The following is a 19,624-nucleotide window of genomic DNA, read 5'->3' as shown; positions in this document are numbered from 1 at the left end:
ACAGAGATACTGCTGCTAGTCATGAGGTTTGTCAAATCTTGCGATGGTTTACGTGCTAATAGAAGTGAAACCAAGAGTACTACTACTAGTCCGAGTGACTTAGACGGTGTACGGATGATGGTCAAGAAGGAAAATCTTGATGTTATCTAAAGAACAGAGAGGTGAAGACTGAGATTGATGAACCCTACAGATGTAATAGTGTGCTGGAGAAGAAGCAGCTGCTTCAAGGAACAGCGAGAGCAAGAGTTCTAAAAAGGATCTTCTCAAGTAAATTTCCATATTTTCACATCTAATGACAAAGGCTCGAGGCCCTGGTTAATGATCCAACCAAGTTGTCAGTTAATTGGCCTTTCAGTGACACAAAACAAACTTTGCCGAGAAGAAACTGTAATGACTTTTTGAAGAGTTTGATATGACGAAGTGTATGTATCTCTGTATGGCCAAACTTCTCAGGCTTGCTTGGATTAGAAGCTTCTGCTCTCGTCAGTTTCTTGTCGAAGAAGCAAAGTGGTCCCATGTTTTCAAAATTTCACAAGAGAATCATCATTTCACTACATTAGTTTAAGAGCCCAATGAAATTATTGTAGATGTTATCTTGCCTTTAAGGATTCCTCTTACATGTGGGGGCCCATATCAGCCTTTAAGATATTCACATATGTAATTATATACATTAACATACCAACAATAAACTGTAAGAGCATCTCCAATGTGAAACTCTATTTTTTCCTCTAAAATGGAGTAAAATTATTCCAACCCTACTCCATTTCTCACTCCATAATGGAGTGATGAATAAAAAAAATTAGATTACTCCATTTATGGAGTAAATTTCATTATGGAGTGAGATATGAAGTTGGGTTGGAGCATTTTTTACTCCATATTCACTTTTACTTCATTTTAGAGAAAAAAATAGAGTGGAGATGGAGATGCCCTAACCAAGAAAAATAAAATACCAATCAATAATATTCATCCATTATCTTCGTTATCAGAACTACATGTGCAACCAGTTGATTTTAGTAGTGTATATTACAGTCCATGAGCCTTTAAGATACTTTAAATAATGAATCAGCAGTATTCATGCATATCTTCGCTATCAGAACCACATGTGCAACCAATATATAGATCTTAGTAGTATATATATATTACAGCCCATGAGCTTTAAAAATACTTAAATCAAGATCTCGGATTTTGAATTATAGAAGGCAGACAAGATCTGAATACTACCAATAAAGGTGCAGAATCGTTAGCTATCTTAATAGTCTTTTTTTTTTTGTAACACACATCTTAATAGTCTTTTATAAGATAATCCTTGTGATAATAACGAGGACAAACGCATTATTGAAACAAGTTAATGAGTTATATAAACAAAAGGCAGAAGAAAAAAACGAATTTATGAAATTAAACACGAGAAGTTGAATGTGAAATTCATTAGAAATTACACCAAATCCACACAAGTAAAATGGTTCTAAGAACACGCTCAAAACTCAGAACACAAGTGTTTTTGTAAATTAAAAAGTATATATTTACGTAGTAAATTTAAGGTTAATAGTTATTTAATACAAATACTCGTATTTATGTAAGAGTAAAAGAATTAAATGATCATATCTTAATATACTGGAGTATATTTTTGTCAAGATAGGTTGGTAATGTTTCCAACAAACCCTAAGTACAACTTTTAACAGCAAGGATTACTTTGATTAAGAGGGACACAATAGCCATTGTTGTGCGTCTCAAGACTATTTTCACCTCTCTTCTTTTAACTTCGGGGGAAAGGGTTTACTTACCTTTTGTTTCACTTTTTCTTATTTTAATAAATTTTTAAATTGATATCAGTCGCTGACTCATACTAATTTTGTTGGATGAGAGGTGAAAACACTAAAAACTTTATGTATCAAGTATGGAACAAAAATAAATTATGCATATTTTTTCTAGTAAGGAATTTGTATTAAAATTCGCCTACATAATAAAATTATATATATATATGTATATTATTTTAAAATTCATTCGAAAAAATGTTACATCTTGTGAGGGTTTAACACATGCAACTTCCTATGATAGCTAGTTTAGTTATAGTTACTGTTTTTACAACAAATAGAAATCAAATGCCGAAGCAATGATATAGAATACTAAAATTGTTTCCAAAGGGAAATGATGATTTTTAATTGTCTTTAAATTTACTTTTAAAAGGAAAAAAATCGAAACTATTTGATTTAGAGCCCACATGCGACGTAAATAAATAGTCATATCGATCGGTGGATCGGTGGATCGGTCAGAGTTTATGATTGAAAATCAGTTTGGGAATTGGGACCCATATACTAACTTTGTTTTTGGAGTTGTTTTTGAAGATTGAGTTAGTTTTTTTTTGACTAAAGATTGAGTCAATTTCTGTATTAAGAGAAAACACTGGAGATAGTTTCATGCACAAATTAGAGAAAGAGTCGAAAACTGATAACATCTAGAATTAAGATTTTATCAGTATTATTATATAATATATATGATAAGACGAAGAGAGGTTATAATGAATTGTTCCTATTACATTATTATCATGCCACTCGAATTTAAGAGATTCGTATTGTGTGTGCATTCTTGAAAAGAAGTTACAAATAGTCTGCCACCTCTGATTTTGTCATGTACGTCTTCTCTCTTAAATAGAGCTGGCTTTGGAAGAAAGCCGTGCGACGTTCAAAAAAATGAAGAAAGCCGTGCTTCCGGCCACCAAATATTATGATCTTAAACGGTCACATATGGACAGAAAGTTCTCAGTACCAGTGGTTGGCTTGATCTTATATGTGTTACAGGTTGTGGATCGAGAGATTCTGACCATAATTTTTTATATTGCTTTCTAGCACTTAATTACTAGTACCGGCTCTGCTCTTAAATTATTACTTTTCCAACAAATAAACAGAGTAGTTTTATTTAAGAGATCTGCAACCATGTAATTAAAGTATATGAATATTTATGTGAAATAATTATATAACCAAGAAAAAAGTAGAGAAAACAGAAAAAGACGTATCGAGTAGTAGTAGTGAGGAAGTCTTAATTAATTTACCTCACAAAAAGAAGAGTCCCAATTTCAACTATAAATACAACATCCCACGCGAGACTACACAACAACACCAAATAAAAAAAGGCATACTACTAAATCCATCTTTTCTTAAATTAACAAGAATGGTTTCGGTCACATTATCAGAAGCATCAAGAAGCCGATCAAAGAAGGTGTGTGTGATTGGAGCTGGACCGTCTGGGCTAGTCTCGGCAAGGGAGCTAAGAAAAGAAGGACACAAAGTGGTGGTGATGGAGCAAAACAACGACGTAGGAGGTCAATGGTTGTATCAACCAAACGTGAAAGAAGAAGATCCTTTAGGAAGTGTTCCTACTAATGGTGCACTTAAGGTCCATAGCAGCATTTACTCTTCCTTGAGGCTAACCTCACCGAGAGAGATAATGGGTTATTCGGATTTTCCATTTCTAGCGAAGAAAGGGAGAGATATGAGGAGGTTTCCAGGGCATAAGGAGCTTTGGTTGTATCTTAAGGACTTTAGTGAAGCTTTTGGGGTAAGAGAGATGATTAGGTTTAATGTCAGGGTTGAGTTTGTAGGGGAAGAAGATAAAAATGAAGATGTGAAGAGATGGATTGTGAGAAGTAAAGAGAAACTAAGTGGTAAGGTCACTGAAGAGATCTTTGATGCTGTTGTTGTTGCTACTGGTCACTACTCTCACCCTAGATTGCCCTCTATAAAAGGTATATATCTATCGTTGGTTTCAAACGTTATGTAGTGGTTCACATCATGTTAATTATTTGACTATAGTATAGGTCCGTTTATTGATTTTGGTTCTTTGATGATTGATTATAGGAATGGATTCTTGGAAAAGAAAGCAAGTTCATAGCCATGTTTACCGGGTGCCTGATCCATTTCGTAATGAGGTGATTAAATCTCTCCCTCTTTATATATAGATCTTAGTTTAAATTTGGTGATGTATGATGATGGTGGTGATAGGTAGTGGTGGTGGTTGGGAACTCAATGAGTGGACAAGACATATCAATAGAGCTTGTGGAAGTGGCAAAGGAAGTTCATTTAAGTTCCAAGTCACTTGACATAACTTCTGGACTTTCCAAAGTCATTTCCAAATACCCAAACCTTCATCTTCAACCACAGGTTCTGATTACTTAATATACCATGCTATGCTAAATTAAATTAGTATGTGTAAATTTAGATTAAAAATATTTTTTTTCTTTGATTTTTTTGTCTCGGTAGATTGAATGTTTAAAAGATGATGGGAGAGTCATCTTTGTGGATGGATCTTGGGTCGTCGCTGATACAATTTTATACTGCACCGGGTAAGACTCATCTTTATATATTGTTTAATATGATTACAAAACCAAAATTCACGCATATATAACAAATTAAGCGTAAAAAAGCACCATGTGTTTCTTTCATGCAAGATGACGAATAGTCTAAATTACTACTTTTTGTTTCTGTTACGTAAGACAAACATGTGATGATGGCTCCTTCGGTAGTGATTTAGTCGTAATTAATTAAGCGTTAAGTTCAGTTTAATTGACCATGACTTTTTGGGAGTAACGAGGTCTTCATCGACATCATAAGTAGTTGTAATACTATAATCAATAAACAAAAATGAGAAAAACGTCCAAACACGTTAAAGTATGGTTGATCATTTGAATCTGCATGATAATGCGTAACTTATATCTTAGTTCTTCTACTAGAAAATCAAATTGATTAAAATAATGTCGATATATATATAAATTACTGAACCTATAGCTATGTTGTCGATAACTACTAAACTAAACTATTAGCTAGTTTACTTTTAATCATGATGTGGGACTTTATAATGTCGTATTGGGTGGGCTACAAATCGATTTTTCACATTGTTCATCTCAATTAATTTCAGTTCCCTAGTTCTTGGGTACATGATGTTGTTATACTCTACAGTAGTAATAGATTTTTGTCATTTTAAAAACATTTTATCGTATTTATTTAATTATATTTTGAATAAAAAAACAGGTACTCGTACAAGTTTCCATTTCTTGAGAGTAAAGGAAGAGTAGAAGTGGATGATGATAGAGTCGGTCCACTCTTCGAACATACTTTCCCTCCGCCTCTCTCCCCTTCTCTCTCCTTTGTCGGTATCCCTAGAAAGGTCTCTCTCTCTACACTTTTAATTATTTTATTTTGTTTCAACAGATTAATCTTGATTTATAATTTCTCAAAATATTCTTTTTTTGGTGCTTTGCAGTTAATAGGGTTCCCATTCTTTGAAGCACAAGCAAAATGGATAGCACAAGTATTGTCTGGAAAGTTATCTCTTCCTTCTTCCGACCAAATGTTGCAATCTGTCGCTGACTTTTACCGGTCAAGAGATCTCGCTGGTGTCCCTAAACACAACACTCACGACATTGCTGATTTCACAGTAATAAAACCCTCTAAACACGTTTTTAATTTTTTATTTATGACCTAATGATAAAATTTTAAACTTTTTTTTTGCTATATAGTATTGCGACAAGTATGCAGATTATGTTGGCTTTCCGCATTTGGAAGAATGGAGAAAACTACTTTGTTTGTCTGCTCTCGACAATTCACAAGAAAATCTTGAGACGTATCGTGATTGTTGGGATGATCATGAACTCCTTCAAGAAGCTATGCAAAGCTCTCACTTTACAAATTTCAATTCTTGAAACTCTTCTCTTGTTATGTATTCTTTGTTTTGTTAAATTATTTTGTTACGTTAGTACGTTACAAAGAAAGACCTCTCTTTCTTCCTTTTTATCTAGTTTGGTTCGTTATGGTTTGTTTGATATTTTTGTATTTAATTATTTATACATTTGTTTCCTTCGATACAGTGATAGTAACATACCAAAAATCAATGGAGATCCTTGTTAAGAAAGATGTAGCAACTTGGTTTGTAACCTTTCCGTTGAAAAAACAGAAACACAATAGTCATGGTCATGGCAATGCGTGATGGTCCATGAGAAAAACTGAGAAGGCTCTGTGTTTGGAGTAGCCGAGAGACCATTTAGCCGTTGACTATATTAAGCCCAAATAATTTCACATAGTCCTTATTGCAACAAACACCATGAAAGAGGCCGTTGATCTCGTACTTGGGCTATGACGCCACTCACGTACACACTTCTCAGTTAGTCACGAAGTGAGAGAAAGACAGTTGGGCCGTTGACGAACAAGCCCAAATCTTATATATGGGCCTTTGGATAACAAATATGCAACTTGAGGCCTCTTTATGCGAAAAGCACAAGGTTAGGTATGGTACGTAGACATATTATTGTCCCTTTTCTGATCTTTGATAAAATTAAATAAGAGATACCTTATCTTCAAAGGATAAGAAAATACAAAATCCCCTTTAATTCAAATTATTTTTTTTTCCGACCAGTCCCTTTATTCAAATTACTTCACAAACGAAAAATGGAAACCTTTACATACTATCACCGATTAAATATTGTTGTAATTTTAAATGTTTATAAATATATATATTTTGTTGACTAGTTTTTAAGTCAATAGCGTGTTTCGACAGATGGAAAATCACAAATTGAACTTCTTTTTATATTTTGTATTTTTGTTGTTTGTCAGAGAAAACGTGGCTGTAATTTTTATGAACACTGTTTACATTTCCACGTAGGACGACAGCTGGTGGAGAATGGTGGTGTCGTGTGTCGGAACTCCGAACCGGGTCTCCCCTCTTTCCACCCGGACTACGTTGTCATTCGGTTTGGTTAAAGAGTAAAAATCAAATAAAGCCTTTTTCTTCTGGCTATAATTAATTAACAGCTCTCTCTAATTATGAATAAAAAAATAAAAAAATAAAAAATTATTTTGATTGGAAGATTTCTCGAAATCTCGATTCAATTCATTTCATTCTTCCTTCTTTCTGCTCCATCTCCTCACCTGAAATTCTCCTCCATCTCACTGTCACTTCCCTCTATTGTTTATTTTTGTAAACTATCTGATTAGCTTTGAAAATTCATTTGTTTCCATTTTTGTCCAAGAAGAGTTTCCCCATTTGTACATAGATCGACATAAGAAAAATTTCATAGAAATTGCGTCGTTGGCTTCGCTATTACGAGGAGCTGCCTTTGTTTCAAAATAGGTGGATAGAGAGAGAAAGAGACAGAGAGAGAGAGAGAGAGGTTTCTGCGATTTGTTGTCTCTTTCTATCTGGCTATTGTAAATTTTATTCGTTTAGGGTTTGCGCATCTGAATTAGGGTGGATCTGAGGTTTAGGTAAAGGGGAATAGAGAATTGGAGAATGATCTGCTTGTTGGTTTGGATCTGATCCGAGGAGAGACAGCGCCGCCCTTCCCATGGCGCTGTTCCGTCGCTTCTTCTACAAAAAGCCTCCCGATCACCTTCTCGAGATCTCCGAGCGTCTCTATGGTAAAAAAGCTTCCAACTTTAGAGGATGAGATCAATTCATCTTAACAAAGATATGAGCTTTTTTTTTTTTTGGCAATTTGATTGAGTATAGCTTTGCAAATGGATTATGTCATTAGCTTAGCTTCTAGTATTTGTTAGGCTTTGTGTTTTAGAGGTTTTAGGAATCAGAATCGACTTTAATAAGCTTTGTCGGAATATTCCTTTCCGACAGGAACCAAAAGCCTTGGTTTCTTTTAATGTTCGGCTGATGATGTTTCTTTCATTTGAGCTGCTGCCTCATTGCACTTCATTATAGTTACGAATAGCTGATATGTGTTGGAGATTGGGAGTATAGCTTTGCAATGGAGCTTGTAGTATCTGTTAGTCTTTGTGTTTTAGGAATCAGAATCTCTTTCAACAACACTTTAATAAGCTTTGTCGGAATATTCCTTTCTCACAGGAACCAAAGCCTTTGTTTCTTTTAATGTCCTGCTGATGATGTTTCATTCATTTGAAGCTGCTGCCACATTGCAGTTCTCATCTTCTTCTCTTGTTTTCTTTTATTTTAATTGCAGTTTTCGACTGCTGTTTCTCGAGCGATGTTATGGGAGAGGACGAGTACAAACTCTACCTGGGCGGCATCGTCGCTCAGCTACAAGACCACTTCCCTGATGCATCCTTCATGGTCTTCAACTTCAGAGAAGGAGAGCAGCGGAGTCAAATCTCAGACGTCTTATCCCAATACGACATGACGGTCATGGACTACCCTCGGCAATACGAAACCTGTCCGCTCTTACCTCTCGAGATGATCCATCACTTCTTAAAATCGAGCGAAAGCTGGCTATCACTAGAAGGCCAGCAAAACGTTCTCCTGATGCACTGCGAGAAAGGCGGCTGGCCTGTTCTCGCATTCATGTTATCAGGGCTGTTATTGTATAGAAAGCAGTATCAGGGCGAGCAGAAGACGCTAGAGATGGTGCACAAGCAAGCTCCCAAGGAGCTTTTGCATATACTCTCTCCTCTAAACCCTCAGCCTTCTCAGCTCAGATACCTTCAGTATATTTCTAGAAGAAACTTGACATCTGATTGGCCTCCTTCGGACACGCCTCTTCTTTTGGATTGCTTGATTCTCAGAGATCTTCCACATTTTGAAGGTTTGAAGGGGTGCAGACCGATAATCCGGGTTTACGGTCAGGATCCTAAGTCCAAAGCCAACAGGAGCTCTGTGGTTCTGTTCTCCACACCAAAGACAAATAAACACACTCGTCTCTACCAACAGGTACTTTGTCAAACCATTGTATCTGTCACATCCTCTTGTTTCATTTTACTAGGTGTTTAAGGTTAATGCACAAAGAATAAAGAAATGATAAATTTTATCTTGGATACATAAAAAATCACTAAATAAAATTAATTCAACCAATAAGATAAAATGCAGTATTATATGTAATTGGTCGCAAATGTCAAACAATATTTTTTTTTAATCTAGAACAGTGAGAACATACTTAATTTGCTACAAAAGATAATATAATAGATTGAAATAGAGGAAGTATATAAATATGATCATCACATTTATTTATGTACAAGACATTGTTTAGTATAGGAGTTCTTTTGGTGGTTTTATTATAGCAGCAACACGCTTCTCTCTAGGCAATGTTCATTATCTTGATCTTATCATGCAGGAAGAGTGTATCCTGGTGAAACTAGACATCCAGTGCCGAGTTCAAGGGGACGTTGTTCTGGAATGTATACACTTGCACGACGATTTGGTACGTGAGGAGATGGTCTTTAGAATCATGTTCCACACAGCGTTTGTACGTGGTAACATTTTAATTGTGGAACGGGAGGAGATGGATATACTTTGGGATGCCAAGGACCAGTTCCCAAAGGAGTTCAAGGCAGAGGTAAGCGCCTGCCGCCATTGTGTGAAATATTTATCTGATTATTTGTTTAAATGAGGCTGTTAAAGTTTGAAATGCATCAGGTGCTTTTCTCTGGTGCTGATACCGTGGTGCCTGCTATTGCAACAGCCCCTGTATCAGATGATGATGATGAGAACGATTTCGATATGGCTTCACCTGAGGAGTTTTACGAGGTGGAGGAGATTTTTAGCGATGCGATTGATGGGCATGACTTGAAGAGAGAGGACTCAGATAGTTTTGTGGTTGTTGATAGTGCTTCAGATGATTCCGAGGGTAAAGAGGTGTGGAAGGGGGACGTGGAGCCCAATGCGTTTCTTGATTGTGCATCTGATGATTCGAACCATAAACATGAGGCTAGCGCAGATCCGGTTAAAGATATAACTGTCGATGATGTACAGTATAGGTCAGATGGAAAGGCAGATACAAATGACTCAGTGAAGGATATAGGGATAGATGATAGTGATGAGCAGCGGAAGAGGACAGTGGAAGCAAAGGAGAATGATTCTAGAACGGAAGAGAGTCAACAGAATGGTGATGGAGAAGAGTCTACAACTCAGAAAGCAAATACTAATCTCAACATCTCTGTATCAGACAAAACAAAAGCTGCGCCGAGGAAAGTGGTCGGAGCAAATGCAAAACCGGCTGGAGATTCAGTGAAGCCAAAGTCTAAGCAGCAAGAAACTCAGGGTGGTGGTAATGTTAGAATGGCTAAGCCTAATGCAGTTTCTCGGTGGATTCCTTCAAACAAGGGCTCGTATAAAGACTCTATGCATGTGGCGTACCCTCCGACGAGGACAAACAGTGCTCCTGCTTCGATCACCACTTCTCTCAAGGATGGTAAAAGAGCTACATCGCCTGATGGCGTGGTGACAAAAGATGCTAAGACTAAGTATCTGAGAGCGACTGTTTCTTCGTCGGATATTATGAGGAGTCGGACTCCAATTTGGTTGTCACCAGATTCTAGCCCAAAGGATAAGCCGCCTTCTCTACCTGTCTCTCCACATCATGCGCCTCCAACACCTCAGCATCCACCTGCAACTCCCTCCCTGCCTTCGTTAACCAGTGAGGCTACTTCAGTTTCACAAGCGGCTGCATCACCTCCTCCACCGCCACCTCCACCTCCACCACCACCACTGTCTACTTTTTCTTCGCATAGACAAAATGACAGCTACTCTCAGACATCTCATATCCCGGAACCACCTCCATTTCCATCTGAGAGACTAAACAGTGGAACCACGTTGCCACCACCACCACCTCCTCCTCCTTCTGCACCACCACCTCCTCCTCCTTTTGCATCTGAGAAACCAAACAATCGAACCGTGTTGCAACCGTCTCTTCCTTGGAAGTCTGTGTATACTTCGACTTTGGCAACTTCTACGGCATGTTCTACTTCTCAACCTCCTCCACCACCGCCTCCACCACCGTGGAAGCCTGGGTATGCTTCGATTCTTGAAACTCATGAGGAAGGCTCTACATCTTACAATTCTCCACCACCTCCACCGCCACCACCACCACCTCCTCCTCCTCCTTTTAGTTCATCAAATACAACCAAATCCAGTGGAGGTCATATTCCTACTCCTTCCCCGTTGCCTTATATGAGTATTGCACCTTCGCCATCACCCAAGACGTCTCTTATTAACGGTTTTTCTGCTGCTCCTCCACCTCCACCACCACCACCACCACCACCTCTTCCTCCTTTTAGTAAAGCGCATTCAGTCCCTATCCCTCCACCTCCGCCACCAAGTTATGGATCTCCAACTGCTCCTCCTTTTGGTCACGTAAGTTCAGTTCCTCCTCCTCCACAGCCACCGAGTCATGGAGCTCCTCCACCACCTCCGCCACCACCACCACCTCCTTTTGGTCACGTAGGTTCAATTCATCAACCACCGAGTCATGGAGCCCCTCCACCACCTCCACCACCACCACCACCACCACCATCTCCTTTTGGTCACGTAGGTTCAATTCCTCAACCACCGAGTCATGGAGCCCCTCCGCCACCACCACCACCACCTCCATTTGGATCTGCTGGACCTCCGCCACCACCACCACCTCCATTTGGTAAAACATCACCTCCTCCACCACCACCACCTCCATTTGGATCTACTAGACCTCCACCACCACCACCACCACCTCCATTTGGATCTACTAGACCTCCACCACCACCACCACCACCTCCATTTGGTAAAACTTCACCTCCTCCACCACCACCACCTCCATTTGGATCCAGTAGACCTCCACCACCACCGCCACCTCCATTTGGATCTAATGGACCTCCGCCGCCACCACCACCTCCCTTTAGATCTGGAGGACCTCCGCCACCACCACCGCCTCCATTTGGATCTACTGGACCTCCACCACCACCACCGCCTCCATTTAGATCTGGTGGACCTCCGCCGCCACCACCACCTCCATTTGGAACTAGTGGACCTCCGCCACCACCACCACCTCCATTTAGATCTGGTGGACCTCCGCCTCCACCACCTCCTCCTGGAGGAGCCCCACCACCACCACCACCTCCAATGCGTGGAGGAGCCCCACCGCCACCACCTCCTCCAATGCGTGGAGGAGCCCCACCACCACCTCCTCCTCCGATGCGTGGAGGAGCCCCTCCTCCTCCTCCGCCTCCTGGTGGTAGAGCTCCTGGACCTCCCCCTCCACCGCCTCCTGGTGGTCGTGCTCCTGGTCCACCTCCACCTCCTGGACCAAGACCTCCTGGTGGACCTCCTCCACCTCCTGGACCTAGACCTCCTGGTGCACCTCCAGATCTTAAGGGTGCAGGAAGAGGGCGTGGTCTTGCACGTCCAGGTTTGGGGTCTTCAGCTCCAAAAAAGTCTTCTCTGAAGCCTTTACACTGGGTTAAAGTAACAAGGGCCTTGCAGGGAAGCTTATGGGACGAGTTACAGAGACAAGGACAAACGTATTGCACTTACTTTACATTCCTCTTTTTTTATATATATATTTTTCTGTGTTATTGATCATAATGTTTTCTTCATTTCTGCTAGTGCACCTGAGTTTGATGTATCAGAAATAGAGACCCTTTTCTCTGCTATAGTGCCAAAGCCGGTTGATAAAGCTGGAGGTCGAAGAAAATCGGTTGGGGCAAAACCTGAAAAAATTCAACTGGTAATGTTAAATATGCTAAAGACTTTGTTGTGACCAGATAACTTACTCTTTTTCATATGCCTGGAATCTGAGTACCACCTGCTGTAAAAGATAATTATATTTCACTCTGTTTTGACTTATGGTTTTTTCTTATGATTTTCAGATTGATCTTAGGAGAGCCAATAACACGGAAATTATGCTTACGAAAGTGAAGATGCCGCTGCCTGATATGATGGTAAGCTCCAAACCTACTTTAGTTGAGTACACGTATGATCATTGTTCACAATTTTCTTTTCATCAACCAGGCTGCAGTTCTGGCAATGGATGATACTGTACTAGATATTGATCAAATAGAGAATCTTATAAAGTTTTGTCCAACCAAGGAGGAGATGGAACTTCTTAAGGTATTCGCTTTTGTCCTTATTTCGGATGTAATGTGTGAAATATATTATTCTAATTGGTTAACTTTGTACACTTGTTATTGACAAAAGTTCTCAATCTTGGTTGTTTTGCTGTAGAACTACACTGGTGACAAGGCGACTTTGGGAAAGTGTGAGCAGGTCTGTTTGAATCTTGAGATAGTTTTAAAATTTTAACAATCTCTTTAGCTAATGCGTTTTGGTCTCTCATCATTTTGTTACCGCAGTACTTCCTAGAGCTGATGAAGGTGCCACGAGTAGAATCGAAGATGAGAGTATTTTCCTTCAAGATTCAATTCGGCACTCAGGTCCGGTGGCGTTACTGTTATTGAATTAGTGTCTATGTAGTTTTGAATTTAGTGGTCTTATTGTTAATGATGATCTCTGTGCAGATAAAAGAATTCAAAAAAAGTTTAAATGCGGTAAATTCTGCGTGTGATGAGGTCAGATACTTGCAAGAACTAACTCCAATATTTTCTTTAGTCCATATATATATATATATATATATTTCTCTTTTAAAGAATTTTTCTCCTCATTGCTTGTTCATCAGGTTCGTACTTCACAAAAGCTAAAAGAGATTATGAAAAAGATTCTTTATCTTGGGAACACATTGAACCAAGGAACTGCCAGGGGTAAGTATTAGTATATTATTATTTTACAAGAATGGTGCCTTTGTTACCTGTTTTGTTTGAACGCATATCCTTTGTGGTTAATAAAAACCATTGTTCTACTTTCTGTGCAGGCGCTGCAGTGGGATTCAAGTTGGACAGTTTATTAAAACTAAGCGATACACGTGCTGCTAACAGCAAGATGACTCTCATGCACTATCTTTGCAAGGTAAAGCACACAATCTCAAAAAGCAGCCTTTTAGGTTCTTCTGTTGAGGGTTGTTTTTAGAAAATGGTCTGAACATCTCTTTCTACAGGTCCTTGCTTCCAAGGGATCAGATCTACTGGACTTTCATAAGGATCTTGGAAGTCTTGAATCAGCTTCAAAGGTTTCCCTTTGTGGCTTTGTGCTTTATCCTTCCTCTATTCCTTGGTTTTAACTGGCTCAATCATTTGATTATCTTGTTGATTTTAGATACAATTGAAGTCGCTGGCGGAGGAAATGCAAGCTATTATCAAAGGGTTGGAGAAACTGAACCAGGAGCTCACTGCATCTGAAAGTGATGGTCCTGTTTCTGAAGTTTTCCGTAAAGTATGTTTGGTTTTTCTTCATATTTCATGATTTTCAGCTGTTTTTAAGACTTAACTACTTCCGGATGCTAAAATCTAGTCTTATGTTTTTGATAACAGACATTGAAGGACTTCATTTCCGTTGCTACGACTGAAGTGGCAACTGTATCGAGTCTTTACTCTGTCGTGGTAATTTTTCAACCTCCACTAGATCCCATGGTCTTACATGTGACAATACGTCTGATCCTGAAGTAATCTTTATTTGTCTTTTTAATGGACAGGGGAATAATGCTGATGCACTTGCGTACTATTTTGGAGAAGATCCCAAACGTTGTCCATTTGAACAAGGTTTGCATAATGTTGATACATTAGAACGTTGTTCATTGTTATTATATTAGCTAGTTAATAACAACACCTGGGTGATGGATTGCTGCAGTTACTGCGACCCTCTTGAATTTTATAAGGTTGTTCAAGAAAGCACACGAAGAGAACATCAAGCAAGAGGAATTGGAGAAGAAGAAAGCCGCCAAAGAAGCAGAAATGGAGAAGGCAAAAGGAGTCAGTCTCACAAAGAAACCAGTTGATGATAGCTGACCCCAACAACAAAAAAACTTTTAAAATCTTATTTTTGCAAAAATCCGCCTTCAAGTGAAGAAGCAAAGGTGGTTGGTTGTTGATGCCAGTGGAGGTGGTGCTGTTCAAGTAACCTTTCCGCCTGAGTGGCACAGGGCGGTTAAAACTGGCTCGGGTCCTGGGGCGGGCTATCGAGGGAACCATTCAAGGATGGATATAAGAAGGCAGGTCTTTACACCACTCCCACGTTACATGACTGATTCCATATTGATTAAATTCTAACTTGTAAATTAGGATTCTTTCCTGCCAGGACTTTTGATAGGTTGAAGTGTTGTATAGGTTCCAGGTTAGAGAGATAGAGATGTAGAGCATTTTATCTTTGCTTAGTGTGTAACTTTGTATCGTACCACAATATCATCATTGTTCTTTCTAGGTAGTAGGATCCAGACGAATGAGAAAAAAAAAACTAATTATCAGAATCTTTTCTTCACAAGTACCCGTAACAAACGACATGGTTTTGTCTGACTCGAGATGATTATCTGACCGTTTATGGCTGTCTCCATGCTTACAGTTTTTAGATGTGTCATGTTTGAAACTCTATATGGAAGCAGATTGGGATCTTACGAAGGCAGGCCCAAAACACCGATAAGGAATGGCCCATATCAAGAAGCCCACTGGGAAATTCGTTAAAGTCGTTATAAGCAGAGGATAAGGAGAAAGTGAGAAACATGGGAGTTGTTAACGATGACGAGAGTTTTTTCTTTTTCTTTTTTGTCGTCTTGCGAGAGTATTAATAATTGTCTGTTCTAACTGGAAAATAAACAAGTGGAAAATAAATAAAATCAGTAAAAAAAGAAAGTTGAAGAAAGATAGCGTACTAATTACTTAGATACGACACATGAGTATACGTATTCATGTTAAGTACGGAATTAACCGAGGGGTGAGATTTCAGATTCATCTGAAGTATGTACGTATCTGTAATTAGCAAAATACAAAACTTATTTCGAGTGTTTTAGGGGTTTGGGAATCTGGTTGTGAAAGGTAACTCGAGTTAATCAACTTTTATTTCGTTATTATCCAAACTTCAAAATGGGCATTTTTTATATTACATAAGTGATTATGAAAGATGTTGTGTGGAACTCAAATTCATCTTTTTGTAGTAGATCACATTAAACACGTGACTAGTTCATTCTGATTAGTGCTTACTACTGTAAATTGTTTTTATAGACTCCAGATTAATTAGTTTTGTACAACTCTTACGTACAATCATTTATTCTATTTCTGCTGTCTTATTCTGTGGTCTATCAGTTTGATAAAGGTATCAGCAGTTATTATCATGACCGGTTTTATTTTATAAATATGTAAAACTATATTCTTAGTCAAAAGTATATAGACTTCAAGATAATAATAGTGAGAAACTGCTCAAAGTATGATATTAGTATACGTGTATATGTACATTTCATACATCACGCGTAACAACTTTATAACAGAATAGATTCTTCATGAGGAAAATGAAAGAGAATCGATAAGCAACGAAACTAATTAGATGATCCCTTTACTTCAAAAGCAGATGGAATAAAAAGTGTTGTTCATGTGTTGGAGTGTTTAAAGAATATTGATTAAGTTCCTTAAAACAGTAATTACATATCATGATAACATTCATTTGTTGCGTGAAATTTTTGCTTCATTTTCATGGATTTTTTTTTTTAATATTTATTAACCAACAGAAAGATAATTATATGATATATCCCCACTATCTTATAGTAGATGTATGAATATACATAATGAAATAAAATTGTCGGAAACCTACTTCTGGCGTCTCACATTGGTCTATGGGATCTGCTTTTGTTTGGAAAGTTTACGTCGAAAATAAGTTCCTTATGCTACTGTACGTTCGGTTCAATACTAGAATGATAAATGCGTTAGAGCAAGTATATATATATATATATATAGATATATAAGAAAATAAGTTTACGTCGACAATAAATTCAGATACAAGGAACATGAATAAGCTTAATTAGCTAGTAGCTAGCTAGGTTTCACAGCGTTACAAACGTCTGCTATTTTATGAGCGACTTGAAACGTGAACATTTTGGCGACAGCGGTAGCAAAAGAAAATGGTTAATTATATGTTTGATTAGACACTATTTGTAGAAATAGTAGGTAGTTTTCATGTTCTTTCGTTTTAAATATAGAAATTATTTGATATATGTGATTCTATAATGCCAGCCATGTTTAGTCCTCGTATCATAATTCATACATATGTTAGCCATCGGTGCATGTGGTCTATATGCGCGAGTATGCATTGTGCTTTTATATCAACCCAGGGCAGGCCAGGATGATTAAGTAAAAATTTCAATAATTTTTTTTTTACAAATATAAGAACGTATATCTTATAAATTAAGGGGTTTATGTCTATATATTTTTTCTCAAAAAGTTTGGAGCCTAGAAACCAATGTTTCATTCGGCTTTGTCTAGTACCTGGTCAAACTATAGTCATGTATATGGATTGATTCATCATAAAATCCGAAAATGATATGACATATAAATAATTTCATAAAAATGGTTTCCTGTAAATCGATTCGTAACTATATATTTTGATGAAGCCAAAAAAACATATACCTTGTTACAATTCACAGATTTGAGCATTTAAATGAAATAGTATAGTATTGCTTTTGTCAAAAAAAGAGAGAGTATAGTATTGCACTGAACTCATAGTTCTTGATTTTGTTCACCATAATGCATGCAAACTTTCGGAAAAAAAATTTAACGAAATTAGTTGCTGTATCCTTTCTCTCTAATATCAAGTTTCAGTTGAGTATAATAATAATAAAAACACACTAAAGAGTATGAGGTTGTGATATAATAATCTATACAAACTTAGCACACCACGCTAAAAGGAAAAAATAAAAAACACTTTGCGAAGTTCTTCTTACATGTGACCTAAGATAATGAACTTCTGAGTCTTCAGTAACTCCAGAATGGTTCAAGATCAACCGGACCAGTGGAGGAAGATGGAACTTCTTGATGATCCATTCCTCTCCTCCCAAATTCAATATCGGTATTAGAAACTCCAGTTTCCTGCGAGATACTCAACGTTTTGAAGCTCTGCCTTCTGTTGTTCTCAAACATGGCTTGAGAAACCGACTGTTCTTGAGTAAGAACCGGATCAGAAACATGTAGAGAGTGAGGTTGGTAGAGTGGAATAGAGCTAAGGGCAGGGTTGTTGCTGAAGTAATTAAGTAATGTTCCTCTTGTTTCAGTTTGGTTGGAGAAGCAGGGCACGTAAGTCTGTTCGTTCTTGGTTGTGTTATTGCATGGTGAAGAATCTGTTAGAGGTGGTAAACCGGAACCTCCATAAGAACCTATTTGCATTAACGTCGAAATAGGTATCTTCTTGCCTCCAGCAGTTTTGTGAAAAACTCTACATATCACCCATTCATTCTGCCAAAATGAAACCAAACCACAAAATTTATCAAAACAAATCAAGAAACAGAGCAAGAAACAGAGCAAAGCTTGGATTCTAGGTTTACCTTGGCGGTTTTGGGCAAATTGTGAGGAGAGAGTTTCCCATCAAGCCTATACTCATGCATCACCCAGTTTGTTTTCTGCCCCTTTGGAGCTCTTCCTCTGTAGAAAACAAGTGTTTTCTTCATACCAACTAGTGATTTGCCTCTGAAAATCTCCTTATCCTTCCCTGTTGCCTTCCAGTAACCGGCTTGAGTTGCCCGGTTAGTCCTCAAACCGGTTGGATACTTTCTATCCCTCACACAGAAGAAGTACCATTCTTTCTCACCCATTTTTGCTTTATCTATTAACCAAAACAAACACAAAAACAAATCATATTTAGATCAAGAACAAATGATATTTTACATTCATAGCATAATTAACCAGCGTTAAAAAAAGACACGAAAAACAAGTCCAACACACATAAGAATCTCAAAAAAATGATATTTAGATCAGAGATGTTAAAAAACTTGGTTTGTTATAACCTACATGGCAACTCCCATGGCTCAGCTTTGTTCAAATCCACCTCACCAATAGCTTTAGCTGAAAAATCAATGTTGAGAACCTTATTGTGAAGATAGTGGGTTATGAGTTCTTCGTCTGTTGGATGAAACCTAAACCCAGGAGGCAAAACCATCTGCTCATCATCTTCCTTGTGAAACCCACCAAACGCTTCCATCTTTCTCTATCACCCAAGAAACCTTAAACCCTAAAAGAAAAGAAAATATCTGATCCAGCAACAAAAACAAAACCTTATTTGATAGAAAAGTTGTGTTTCTCAAAAGTTTTTTTATTTATTTGATCTTGAATGTAAAGATGGGTTCAGAGAATATATATAGATATAAATGTAGAGAGAGAGAGTAGATGTGAAAAGATAAGTTATGGAGAGGAACTAAAAAGGAAGGGAACTAAATGGAACTCGAAAGGTAGAATTTCTTTTGACGAAAATGATCGTTTTTTTCAATATGCAAATTTTATGTGTATGAACTAAAATAAAAATAATTATATATCCATATTTTGTGAGAGGAGGAAGATACGTAGCATTGTAACGCAACTTGGCTAGGTTGTTTAGCACTTTCCCTTTTTAAAAAGAAAGAAAATTTTTCTGCTTTAAAAAAAAAAGCAATTGTAATTTAAATGAAATTGATAAAACTATATTCGGATATAATTAATAGACTTGACTTAGTTTTTGCCTTTTTGGTTCTTTGAATGATTGAATATAACGCGTCGAGATTTGAGAATAATTATAATTAACGTTATAATGAAAATTCATTTTTTCGTTGTTAAGTTATACAATGAATAATGGCAGACTTTCAGTGAGTAAAATTAAATTATGAAGTTATATTTATGTGATTCAAGAGATTAAGATTGTAAGCGTTTTCGGAATTCATCAAATTCATTGATTTTTTAAAAACGTTGACGAAGAGGACAGTGCATGTCATTACAAGTATTTAATTGTTGAAATTCTGATGACTCGACATCATTTATTAAAATTCCATAATATTTTAATATTAATTAGTTTTTAAATACAGCTCGCCAGAAAG

The 19,624-nt window shown here is 37.6% G+C and overlaps 3 protein-coding genes across 3 annotated transcripts; 2 read left to right on the top strand and 1 right to left on the bottom strand.

Moving 5' to 3' along the window:
• The first annotated feature begins 3,084 nt into the window (after positions 1-3,084).
• Positions 3,085-5,907, top strand: LOC106422688 (flavin-containing monooxygenase FMO GS-OX-like 9). Its single transcript, XM_013863462.3, has 7 exons — positions 3,085-3,739; positions 3,852-3,922; positions 3,996-4,154; positions 4,254-4,336; positions 5,022-5,157; positions 5,254-5,427; positions 5,510-5,907. Exons 1-7 carry the CDS (start codon positions 3,166-3,168, stop codon positions 5,690-5,692), a joined length of 1,380 nt encoding a protein of 459 aa, XP_013718916.2. The 5' UTR covers positions 3,085-3,165; the 3' UTR covers positions 5,693-5,907.
• A 932-nt stretch (positions 5,908-6,839) lies between these two features.
• LOC106380511 (formin-like protein 20) lies at positions 6,840-15,005 on the top strand. The gene is made up of 17 exons (XM_048747220.1): positions 6,840-7,403; positions 7,958-8,661; positions 9,062-9,283; positions 9,364-12,218; positions 12,304-12,424; positions 12,567-12,638; positions 12,709-12,807; positions 12,922-12,963; positions 13,050-13,130; positions 13,215-13,265; positions 13,373-13,454; positions 13,565-13,659; positions 13,748-13,819; positions 13,906-14,022; positions 14,121-14,189; positions 14,282-14,348; positions 14,437-15,005. The coding sequence occupies exons 1-17, from the start codon at positions 7,331-7,333 to the stop codon at positions 14,592-14,594; spliced, it is 4,980 nt and encodes a 1,659-aa protein (XP_048603177.1). The 5' UTR covers positions 6,840-7,330; the 3' UTR covers positions 14,595-15,005.
• A 2,451-nt stretch (positions 15,006-17,456) lies between these two features.
• On the bottom strand, positions 17,457-18,759 carry LOC106422698 (NAC domain-containing protein 100-like). Its single transcript, NM_001316090.1, is given in 3 exon segments — positions 17,457-18,017; positions 18,107-18,384; positions 18,570-18,759. Coding segments are annotated over 3 exon segments (945 nt in total). The 3' UTR covers positions 17,457-17,540.
• Positions 18,760-19,624: the final 865 nt, after the last annotated feature.

This window comes from Brassica napus, chromosome A2, assembly GCF_020379485.1.
Source record: "Brassica napus cultivar Da-Ae chromosome A2, Da-Ae, whole genome shotgun sequence".
NCBI classification, from domain to species: Eukaryota; Viridiplantae; Streptophyta; class Magnoliopsida; order Brassicales; family Brassicaceae; genus Brassica; species Brassica napus.
The sequence above is the reverse complement of the archived record's forward strand: the minus strand, read 5'-3'. Positions and strand labels throughout refer to the sequence as shown.

Coding starts and splice junctions, on each gene's coding strand:
- LOC106422688 (XM_013863462.3), top strand. CDS start 3,166: ATGGTTTCGGTCACATTATCAGAAGCATCAAGAAGCCGATCAAAGAAG. Junction 3,923..3,995: donor CTGATCCATTTCGTAATGAG/GTGATTAAATCT, acceptor TGGTGGTGATAG/GTAGTGGTGGTGGTTGGGAA. Junction 5,158..5,253: donor TTGTCGGTATCCCTAGAAAG/GTCTCTCTCTCT, acceptor GGTGCTTTGCAG/TTAATAGGGTTCCCATTCTT.
- LOC106380511 (XM_048747220.1), top strand. CDS start 7,331: ATGGCGCTGTTCCGTCGCTTCTTCTACAAAAAGCCTCCCGATCACCTT. Junction 13,131..13,214: donor AGATTCAATTCGGCACTCAG/GTCCGGTGGCGT, acceptor ATCTCTGTGCAG/ATAAAAGAATTCAAAAAAAG. Junction 14,349..14,436: donor ACGTTGTCCATTTGAACAAG/GTTTGCATAATG, acceptor GGATTGCTGCAG/TTACTGCGACCCTCTTGAAT.